Source organism: Seriola lalandi, unplaced genomic scaffold (assembly GCF_002814215.2).
Source record: "Seriola lalandi dorsalis isolate HSWRI2012SDOR001 ecotype SW California unplaced genomic scaffold, Sedor1 jcf7180002054934, whole genome shotgun sequence".
Lineage (NCBI taxonomy): Eukaryota > Metazoa > Chordata > Actinopteri > Carangiformes > Carangidae > Seriola > Seriola lalandi.
Window position 1 is genome coordinate 739010 of NW_019525486.1, and position 12212 is coordinate 751221.

General features: G+C 37.7%; 1 protein-coding gene across 1 annotated transcript; it reads right to left on the reverse strand.

Moving 5' to 3' along the window:
* Positions 1 to 4397: 4397 nt before the first annotated feature.
* Positions 4398 to 11900, reverse strand: tmem106ba (transmembrane protein 106Ba). The gene is made up of 8 exons (XM_023393428.2): positions 11771 to 11900; positions 9446 to 9656; positions 8400 to 8463; positions 8104 to 8263; positions 7538 to 7678; positions 7072 to 7121; positions 6928 to 6981; positions 4398 to 5849 (listed from the first exon to the last, which is right to left on the reverse strand). Exons 2-8 carry the CDS (start codon positions 9642 to 9644, stop codon positions 5729 to 5731), a joined length of 789 nt encoding a protein of 262 aa, XP_023249196.1. The 5' UTR covers positions 9645 to 9656; positions 11771 to 11900; the 3' UTR covers positions 4398 to 5728.
* Between the last annotated feature and the right edge of the window lie 312 nt (positions 11901 to 12212).

Genomic DNA, 12212 nt, shown 5'->3' on the forward strand with positions numbered 1-12212 from the left:
CGGGAAACACTGGACACATAAACACAAACAACACAAACAACACAAACTTTAGTTGTTGGCAACTGAAAGACGATATAAAACGTTTTCTCAAAGAAACGGTCTCGAAGTTCAAAGTACTAACGGTAACTTTAACTTTTAAGCTAACTAGCTACTTTAGCTAGCTAACACTTTTCTCTTAGCGTTAAACTAACAAATTACGCAAATGGATGCAGGAAAGTCAATAATTAAAATGAATCCTCAATGGGGATTAAAAAGCAGTTGTGTCATTTCTGGTTAACGCTAACTCAAAACACGTATTAGCTAGTGGCTAAAGTCTCTCAGGTGACACCTGGCTAAAACTATTGCAGACTTTAACACAACAGTCCTGCAGTAAATCCTCCCTTTATGACATTTAATGTTCAGTATGTGTTGGAAGTGTTTTAGAGATGTGTTGATTCAACTGTGATCATTTTGGAGGCTGCTGTTGAATTGTATTGAATAAGTTTTTCCATTATTTTGTCCACCCCCATTTATATCCACGATGGTTGCCTTAAATAATAGAAGCACCTGTCAGTATAATGCAGCACAGTCCTGTTTAGTGCATGTTTAAAAAATGTATTGGTGGGTCAGTCAGTACAAACTTTGTTAAAACTCCCAGAACCTTATTTTAAATTCTGGTGGAGATCCCAAAGTTTTCACCAAACACATGAAGTTGGAGGACTGGAAGAGCGCAAGCCTTTAAATTATGGAGTCTAGGTCTTGAATATCTCACTTGTCATATAGCTTCAATTTAGAACTGGAAAACTGTAATACAGAATATATATGACACTGTCAGATGCAGTGGAATAAGAGGATTTTAATAATCCTAAAATGACTTGAGGGATAAAAAGTGGAAGAAAAAGTTTGGGACATTAAGGAGACTGGTTTTCAGTAGCACTCACATGAACAGTACAGTGCAAGAGTTTTAGGCACTTTAAATGTTTAGATTCTTATCCTCATGCAGGACTGTCAGGTAGGTGCCTGACTGGCCCAAACATAAAGCCAAAGAGAGAGACAGCCTAAATCTGTTTACTGCACTTGGTATGAAGTTAAATGATGATGATGCCTAAAAGATTTTCACTTCTGTATATGTACAGCTAAACGGTAAAGCGAACTAAAAAATGAATACAAACCCATTATATTGAGGCAAGTTGGTGTGAAAGCAGATCGATGGATAGTTGTGGTGTGGTTGTATGTTTGTTACCTTACTGTGACCTTTTCACAGGTGATGAAAATTCAGTCCAAAAACAAGATTTGAAATATGTTCATTTGAATGGGACTTGGACATAGTGCCATGGGGTGTTTTTTTGTTGTTGCTCAAATTAAGAAAACAAAACACAACATTATCATTTACCTTTACAGGTATGTAGCCCTGCAGATAGTTCTGCCCCTGTCCCAGTACAACACAAGTGAGAAATTACTTTGAATATCCACTGTGAGAAGTTTTCTTTGGATATGCTTAATCCTATAAAAACTATTGATAACACGTTCTGTTGGTTATCCAGTGTGACACTGTTTGAAGAGACATAAACATGAACAGTCATGCTGTAGTGGACATACTGTATGTTTGCATTCTTGTGATGGGAGACCACATCCAGTGGACTCAGAGTATTATTTTCAGTGAGTCTGACCTCTTTTAGGTAGTGTGCTCATGTAGAGCACATATGGAAAAGCCATTTCCTTTTACCTGGTGAGTGGAAGTTGCTGGGCCTATATTAACTACGGGATGAGGGGGAAGGTCTGCTGTAATGGAAATAACACACCAAATCAGCAGCGGATGTAGCTGTCTTCTCTACCGTGCCTCTGTACAGTTAAACCTGTTGGCTGCGAGCTAGTAGGAAAAATCCAGTACACTGTAGCTGCTCATCTGCCTACAGTGACATTCATACAAAGTTCTGTATGTTGATACCAGACTGCCAAGTAGTCAGATGGATCATCCTGTAACTTTAAAGCTGCTGGTTAAAGGGCATGAGTAAGACTTTGAATAGCCTCCACTGCTCATTCATTGCCAGTCAATCTGGACGTGCAGCCAACACTGATTCAAGAACTGGGTTTGTTGTATGTCGTTGAGTCCGGTCTTGGCAGCGAGACAAAGCTTTGAAACTCAGTAGTTCTCATTTTCATTTTCCAGACAGCTTGGCCTGAGATAGTCCTCCTTTGTGACTTTTCAGTTTGGATCCAAACAAGTCATGAACTTTAGACTGAGTTGTCAAGCTGAATTAGTACAGAATTACAGGCACATAATTATGTGACTGTGTTTAGCGTTTTTGTTTGATAACACATTGTGATATGTTCAGTACTTGACCGGCTTATCATTAGCAATGGTCAAGGGCAGGCTGGCTTAATGCCCAGCATGTAGACAAAGGCTTGGAAACACCCAGATCGCAAGTCTATTGTAGCATGGTTTAATTATAAACCATTTTGATATCAAAGAAGCAAACAATTGCTTATCAGTGTAGATGTGGCGACAAGTACAATCTCAAACCAGAAAATAACAGACTATAAATGATGGCAAGACATAGCATAATGATAAATGATAAATACTGGACCTTTGAAGGCTAATCCTGATGTTTGTTCATGTTATGTCACTTTTTTGATGCAGTGAAGAAACATCTTTCCCTTTTAAATGTGGAGTTGTGACAAAGATATTTATTTATTTGACAGTTTAACATTAAATCTATTGTCAAAGATGATAGTAACAATAAAAGATAAAGAGGAAAATAACACTTTCAACAGTAAACTTCACTTAAGAAAAAAATGATCAAAATGTTCATAACAAATTAATTAAATTATTAGATGTTTGCTAACATGTAAATACTGATAAAATAAGCCAATAATGTCACTAATTACATTAAATTAATACATTTACATTAGATTATATTTTATGTCATATAATAACATTTTGACTGACAGTCTATGAAAACAAAATACCATAAGAGACAAAGAGGAAACTGATGGTGCTCAGTGGTTGTGTGCATGTGTGTTTTTCCTCCATTTTTTGGCCACATGTATTTCAGTGTAGCTCTGGTCCAAACCACTGACCTGGATCTTAGAGAGGAAGTGAACTGGTGCTTTAATGAGAGCAGCAGATGTGAACATACCATGATCACTGGGGACGTTGTGTGTTTTTAGCTGCATCAAGAAGTCATGAGTAACACAGTGACATACAGTACAATACAACCATGTATAGCATGTAAATGATAAGAAAAAAAATAGATTATATAGATAGATGGTTATATCTGAACATTTTTTACATATCGGTGGCAACTTTTGTTATACAGGGAAACGGACTATTCAACTATAGTCTTAAATCCAATCAGACTAAAAAGTCTAAACCAAACAGATGAGGCTTATTGCTCTGTGGGTATTTACTGGCCTACATATCTAGATAGTGATTCTTTGTTCCTCTGCATTGGAGGGAGGCTTTTTGTTTTGCCCTCTAGTGGTGGGGTTAGTGGTGGTCTGTCCATTCAGTTCACATTCTGGACCTCATTGTCCTCGTTTCCCTCTTGTTTATTATTTGTCGTCTGGCAATGGTGGAATGCAATGAAGTAGTACTGCAGTGAAGTATTTGTAGTTTATATTACTTTACTACATGATCCAATATTTCACAACCCCCCCCCCCCCCCCCCCCCCCGCATGAAAGTTGTTCCAATTATGAAAACATGTGGCTGCACTGGGAGACAATAATCTGGAGATGAAATGATTAATTGATCAGCCAAATAACACAAAATTAACTTTCAACTATTGTTATAATCAATTAGTTGTTTCTTAAATCAAAAATTCCAAAGACTCACTGGTTTCCAACTTCTCAAATGTGAGTATTTGCTGTTTGTTGTATAGTAAACTGAATATCTTTTGTGTTTTGGACTGTTGGTCCATCAAAATAAGACAAGTGAAGATGTTATTTTGGTTCTGGGAAACTGTGATGGACTTTTTTCACTCTTTTCTGACATAGATCCAATTATTGTTTGAGAAAATGATCAGCTGATTTATCGAAAATTAAAATAGTTTGTTGCAGCCTTATGATAAATATTCATTTTGAAAGACATATTCTTTAGTACGATCGAGACACAACTTAACAAAAATGTTCACTTCTAGGTTGTTTTATCCTAATTATGGTAAAAACACCTGATAAATATCAACACTGCTGAAAGATTTTTACCACAATAAAAAAAAAAATAATGATGTGGATGTTAACATCATTTTAAGTATCTGATAAATATGAAAGTAAGTTATAATGTAATTAATAAATAATGTGTAAATAAATAAACCAACAGTTTTGGGGTCTTCATCAGAGGCGGATGTTACTGTGGTTTAGCAGAACACCCAGTGTGTACAGAGACATTTACAAGCGCACAGAAAAATACTGAAAAGACTTTTGAAGTGAACCATGATTTTATTTTCAGCTTCATGCATTTAAAACACAAAAAAACATTGTGGAGATGTTAGGCAGAAACAGAAAGGTTTTCACATCTAAACTTGTCTCATGAAATGTCATGAAGGGTTGGATCTTACAGTTTTCTTATGATGACTGGGAATTGTATTAACAGACAGAATATCTGTGTGATCACAAATTAGAAAATAAGAATCAGATCAGAAATTTTAAACTTAGAAATCATGTATTGGGCATTTATGTGTTATGGGGCATGGTCTGTCAGACAAAACAAATGTCACTCAGCAACTTACACAATCTATGCTGCTGTTAAACTTTAACATATTATCACAGCATTCACAGTGAGTCACTTCTGGTGATCAATCCAAAGCCAATCCAAAATGATACCACGGGATAAAAGAGACAGGCAGAAGTCATTGTAATCTCAAAAATTAAAGAGTAGCAGTCGACTCAAAGTAAAGGTGCAGAGTGGATTAATATAGCACTGACACCATAACCCACACAAATAAGACGGCCTCGTTAAAGGGAAAAAGTTACTTCCAGACCAGGCGTTATTCTAGATATAATGCTTTGAAGCAAACCAGAAGGAAAGAACATATTTTATATTTACATTTACATATTCCTGTATTTAACAGCCCACTGTATTGCTTCCACATTTGCTATGAAATTGAAAATATTATCCCTTTTTAAAAAGTTATTTTTTCTTAAATGGCAAAATGGTTTCAATTATTCATAAAAAATATGCTGATGTCAAAATCTTCACATTAGTCATGATTGCTGGATGATAGATAAACATAAGAAAAGACTGATACTACCAACCTTTACTCAAGCTGAAAATAAAAAACATTCTGAGCCCCCCCTCAAAAAAATGACATAAGATGATACACCAAACGTATTGCACTACACAATATCAATAAGTCTACTTCATGAAAAAAAAGGAAGAAAAGCTGCAGCAGGAAGGAATGAAAAGAGGGCAGATAAGAGTGGTTAGGAACTGCTCAGTGGTTTTCACTAAGACCAAAAAAAAAAAATAATCAAGTACCTCTTGTAGCTTAGTTATTGTATTTTTATTAAAAGTATTTAAAAGTGGTATAGAATAGTAGGGGGCAGCAGCAGTTACCGCATTCCTGCTGTACTCATCCAACATTCTCAATACTTTCTGAAGATAAGGATCCGGCTAAAGTGCATCATATCTGAAACTACTGCTTTCAATCATTTCACTGTTGAGGACTTCCTCTGCAGGAGTCAGCCCAGTCAACCTGTGAGAGAACCTCACTTGCAGCAGTATCTGACACCCAGGGTCTTCTGCTTGTTTTACTGGTAGACCTGCACATGCCCATGCAAGGAGGTGGTGTTCCCCCCACAGTCCACATACTGGTACATCTCCTGGGAGACCTGCTCCGTGTGTCCGAAGTACGATGTCGTCACCGTCACCCTGAAAAGGTCAACCACAGAGTCAACTACCGTACATCCAGCAACAAGGTGAGACATGCTGCTGTCATTTTTTTAAAATCCTGAGATGGTGTGGGAATAACAGATGGGAAATCCCCTCCTTCTTAACAGATTAAGATTTGAGCTTCAGTAGATTATAAATATTTCTCTGGGGCAGAAGTTTTTGTTTGACTAGATTTTCAAGATCCACAGGAAATGGATAAATCCCTAAAATAGTTTTTATTTTTTATTACATTAATTCATAATCTTGAAAAGTCAGCAGATTTTTCTAACTGTTTAACTCCTGGTTTATGTATGCGAGCTGAGTAAAGCCAGTCTGAACTTTGCTAATCACAAGATTGCATTTTCATTGACCACAATGCTTTGCAGTGGCTTGCTCTAAGTAGTACTGCAATCATTAGTCTGCCATCAGAAAACTAATTAACCTAACCTAACCCTAACCTAATACTTATTTACAGAATGTCTGCATTAGATTCATGTTATGGTTATATTGTTTTGTTTCTGTTCTCCTGGTTTGCCTCACCTCCCAAAATATCTAGACACAAACTGCACTGATTTCTGTCATCACTCTCTCTCTGATTGATAAACATTGTTTTCCCTTGTTAATTGCATCAAAATGAAGCCTGCAACAAACATTCGCAAGTTCCATTTAGGTCATTACATTACAACTTTTCTTTCCCATTTCCACTGGATTTTAGTCTCATGATACTTGGCTCGAACGCTTTTACCACAGAGGATTAAGTCAAATAATAAAGTTCATTTCTGCCTTTGAGAAATAGTTGCTAAATTTACAGTCTGCTTTAATGTCAGCGTTGACGTGTAAATTAGCAAGGCTCCCAAAGGCCCAAGTATCTTCTGTTGGTGTAAGCAGTACTCCACAGCAGAAGGCCGGGGCTGTTCTGGGCAGCTCTTCAACATGTGTGGGTGAAACTATGCGAGTGTGGAGGAGAGAGATGTTGACATAAAACAGGCTGATGCCCAGTCGTGCATCTCACGACAAACCGAAGGATAAAAATCACAATACCTAATGTTTAAATAACTGTTCATCCAGCCATACTTACTGCATCATCACCACTATGTTGTGGACTTTAATGGTTGGCAAAGTACAGTAGTCACTGTAAAAAAAAAAAAAGGTATAAAATTAAAAAATAATCATGATCCACGTATCAATAGTGCACTTTTAGGATTTTAAGTAGGTTACTTACAACATATAACTCATCTCATCAGCAATGGTGGTGGGAACTGTGTAGTCAATCTGCAACAACACAGTTTATATCAAAATATTACACATTTCTGCTATTTAAAACTAAACCTAATGTGGTTTGGTGTGTGTTTTTTCTCTCCTAAATTCTGTTTAAACAATGTCCAGTAGTGAGAGGTGGTGCCAAGATTTGTAATGTGACAAATGAGGCTTTAACGGTGCTTAGAACATCTGTTTGAAGACTGGATTTGAATGACTGAATATAATTGATATTAATTTTAAGAAGTCACAAGACAAGTCTATGAGTTAAGTCAGATGGGGCTGCTTGGTATTGTGACTGTGGGTGTAACAATGAGCTGTTGTGTGGGCTGTGAAAGTGTCATAACTAAAGTGGATCAGAAGTTCAGTGCATTCACTTGAATTGATTTTTTTTTACCTCCTCTCTGTACAGTGAAGTATTTCAAACCTACCTGCTCTTCATCCAGTGGTATGATCACTGTGCTGTTGTTAAACTTGGCCTTGCCTATCACCGTCTTGGAGAACTGTACTTGCGCTGTGATGTTGGTCACAGATATGGCGTAGTAGTTATTATTGGTGATGTTCAGAGTGTTCTGGATACAAGAGGAGAAAAGGTGTGAGATTGTGGCAGAAGGGACCTTGTGGTAATTCCTAATTTAGAAAGGTGTAGCATTTTAAAGCTGCAGTAACAGATTTTTTTTGCTGCTTGGAGGCAGCAGAAACCAGCTGTAAACACACAACACTGACATATAAATCACATTTTAAGTTAATAATGGCAAACTTGTTCGCAAACAGTGGCCTATATACACACCCAGCAGACACGGAGTAACATTAGCATTCATTAGCAGTCGTGTTTCTGTCCCCCTAGTGAATCTATGTCCAATATTCACACTCTTTTAGCTCTGCTTTTGGCTCTTTAGCTGCTAAATGCTCCGCAATATTCACATTCAAATTCTCCTACAGTGTATGATTGCGGTTCTATTTGAAGTTAAGGGAGTACATAACTACACAATCTTACTGTAATGTTGAGATAGACGATTCGTTTTTCCTGGTCATAGGAGACGTAGGCAGACTTCACCCCCACATACGACACATCAATGGAGCGAGGGAATAGGAAGAAAACAGCCAGGCCAGACAGCAGCAGGCAGAGAGCCACTGATATTGTGACATACAGTTTTCTGCAGGAGAAGGAGAAGAGAAGTGAGACCCTGAAACCAGCTGATATCTTATCACGCCCCTGTGTGTTCATTTAGTTTAATCATACAGATAGCTTACACAGTTAATCTGTAAAAACAGCACAGAGTGCAGACTTACGTCCTGCTTGGCCTGAGCCTTTGGTCGCTGTATGGAATCAGAGCCACAAGCTGATTCTCTTGACCTGTTGAATGATTTTAAAAAAAGGATAGGAAAGCTGTCATTTGACTGATTGAGTTAGGAGCAGGTTGTAAATTTCCCACTATCTAATACTGCTGTAGAGCTAGACTCTTATCGCCATATTGTGAAATCATACGTTATTTCTTTTTTTTAATCAATGATTGGTTTATTCTCAATGTAGAGATAATTGAAGATGGAAATGGATCTTTAATTGTGTTATCTTTAAGTTAAGAAAAAGTCAATATGGCGTACTGCAAATACTCATTTTCTCTTTCTTATCATTATTCTTATGGACCTGCTGTATCTGTGATCTGTAGCATTTCTGTAGACATTAAGGCCTTAAGATCTGGTTGAATCTTGTGTGAAACTTGTATTCCTTACATTTGGACAGTTGTAGTATTATATTTGTAAATGCGTGCACTAGCATTCTGGATCTGATTTATATAAAGTTTAGGTTTCGTGTGAGCATTTTGGAGTTGGACATAAAAACACAGAAGCCTTCACTCATCTTCACTGCAAAATGCATGATTTTTTAAAATGTAAAACTGTAGCTCACTTCGGGTGAAAGAGTTTGCTGTGTGGTTGCCTTTATATCACAGTAAGATCCTGGTAGAGGCCTCTGCACTTGTACAGATTAAAACTCAACTTGCCTGAAACAAAACTGTCTCCCAAACAGCAGAGAGCTGATCACTGTCCATAAATAGGACTTAAAAACATTTCTGAGTCAGACTTTGGAGCCACCAAGATGTGCAGGTGGTTCCTGTAGATTTCATTTCATTTTCATTGCTGTCATTGTCAATCAAATGTGACAAATCCATACCCACACAGACCTGAAGACTCCTAATAAACAATATTTAAGGATGTTGGTTGTTGCTTATTTAGTCTTGAATATTTAATGTTAAAGAGAAACAATTCTGTATACAGAGTTAAAATTTATACTAATAATGGTCACTGAGTAATAATGACTAATATCTAGAAAGTTGTACCTCGTGGGATTCTCCCAGTGCCCTGACATGTGGGGCATGTCACACTGTCCCGCCCGGTAAATTCCACATAGGGGAACTGAGATACATCCCCATTTTTTCCATCCTCTTCTGTCTGACCGTCACCGTAGTCGCCAGCAGTCGTCAGTGCGTCCTGACTCTCGTCTTTGTGCTTGGCCAAGTGTGACTGGGACTTGCCCATAGCTGCAGCTGTCTGTACACAACACAAAAGATGGCATGAATAGAGGGGAGGAGAGAGGAACTGCTGTATAGATGCAGCAGGACGTGCTGACTAACCACATGCCACACAGCCATTTGAATGTGAAATTGGACCTGGACAGATTCCAGGAAACATTTCCCCAGAGGAAGAGACTTCAACTGGTGCACTGTCCGTGATAATAATAAAAAAAAAAACCCTTGTAATATATGAGGAATAATTCTGTTAGGGCTTGGAAGTGTGCTGCTGAATAGATATTTGTATACAGTGCATTAGGCTTACAGCTTGTGTAGTATCCTTCAAAAGAGATCGTAGCAGTGAGACTTTTTATACTTTTTATAGGCGACATCTTGGTCTTTAAGGCCTTAAATGATAGACATTGATTGTCTTTAAATGGAGAATGAGCCACTAGTCTTTGGTGAATACTGGAAATTGATGGTCACATCTCTGGCATCAGTATAATATTCATAAATATAAATATTTAGTAAGTACAAGTTTTAAGAGACTCTTCATGTATATACACATCTGTGCAAGGACAATAATACTGGGTAAAAATAGATTAAGGAAATATATATTCTGGTCAAAAATCATTTGGCTATTTAGACTTGTAGCAGCTGTCTAACATTTTTAACCATTTTAAAAGTGAGTTTTTGTGACCGTCTGTTGTCTGTGGTAGTTGTAAGCCTTTATTTATATAGCACTTTTCAAGACTAGCGGATGGTAGGAAACTATAGTGGATGGTCCACTGAGTACTGTTGTTTTGTCTATCACATGGTGTTCAGAATATTTCCTTGATGGTGCAAAGTGACTAAGCACATTTAAATAAGTACTGTATGGAAATACTTGTTCTTTACATAGGTTTTTCCACACGTTACTTTATACTTCACTGCATCTCAGAAGGAAATAATAAACAACCGTTTACATGTTAATGTACCAATGATGATACAATACTGACATGGGTCATTCTGCACTATGAGTACTTTTATTTTTGATTCTGAAAGTACATTTTTCAAATAATACTTCTGTTTTCTTCCGTAAATAGATGCATGACTTTTACTCGAATATTTCCTCATTGTATGTCTTCCATCGTTCATCATTAATATTACTGTGCGTCTAGATTATATATATATTCACCAATAATTGTAGGAAAAGTAGGTTTCCTCTAAATTAAAAGCTTGTGAGAACAGTCAAGTCATCCACTGTGTCTTTGGCAGTTTGTACTTATATAGTACATTTTTATCTACTAGTTACCTCTTAGATTAAGACTTCAAAAGATATGATTTTACATGAAAACAAGAGCTCCTAAAACACTAAGCACTGTTTCAGATTAGGTAAGTGGTTTCCAACTACATTGACATTTTAGTTACAACACAGTGTCTAATTGCGGCCTGTCACACTGAGAGTTGTTGACAGCTCCACTTCTCATATGGTTTCATTTAAGTAACTTTAATAATGCAAAAAACACTTTTACTTTTCATAGTTGAAATATATTCAACAGAGGATGCTTCAGTGCTTCTACTTGAGTAGGATTAAGAAAGCAGGACCTGTAGTTGTAACGGGGTAATGTGGTAATGGTTCCTCTTGATGTGAGCACTTCTTCTACCGGTGGCGTTAGGCCAAAGCACCCGTTGGTAATAATTGCTAACGTAACACAATGCAAAAGATCCACACAACAGTGTGGAAGATAATAATAGCCTGAGTCAAACCGCAGGCTGTGGCTCAGAGAAATGCCGACCAGGATTGTCTGTTGTGTCTACATCGCAAACACAGGCCGAGCCGCCATGCTGCCGAGCCGCTTAGCCGCCGAGGCTCAGCCAAGAAGAACACAGCGTACCGGCCAAGAGTAAACCATAATACCGCCTCCATTCTCACCACCGAAACCGATATTTGGCTTTAAATATTCCTACACGACACAATCGTAAAAACGGGTTTGCATGTCGTCGCGTAAATTAGACATTTAATTAATGAAATGGCACGAATCAACCGCGGCTCAGCAGACCAGCCCGTGCGCTGCGTAAATACGTACCCAGACCCGTTCAATACTCCACTGGCAGTGAGCTGTGTGTTAAATAAAATAACCAAGCGGTTCGTGGTGTCAGCTAACGTCTTACCTGTTTTGTGTTTTATTCTGACTTGTTTGCCATTCGTCGTGTCGTCGCTGTTTTGTTGTGGTTCACACACCGATGAGAAATGAAGCCGACGGCACCGCCCCCTCCTCTCCCCATTGGTCGGACTCATGTTGGGGTGTTGTAACCGTTTCCACCTTGCAGACGGTAACCAAAACAACGCAGATGGTATATTAACATATAACATAGATGGCTATATTAACAGCAACACAGGTTCTACAAGACAAACTGATGTACACAAAAAAAAAAAAACACAAAGTATGACAAGATTACTATGCACCTAATAACCTGGTAAAACGTGCAATAGCAAAACCAGTGGCGAGAGTGGTGTTAGTCAGTTTGTTCTTTCACAGTACTGCAGTAAAAAGTACCCGGATTTACTGAAGTAAAAAAATACTCTAGTACAAATCAAAATTCTATATTAAAA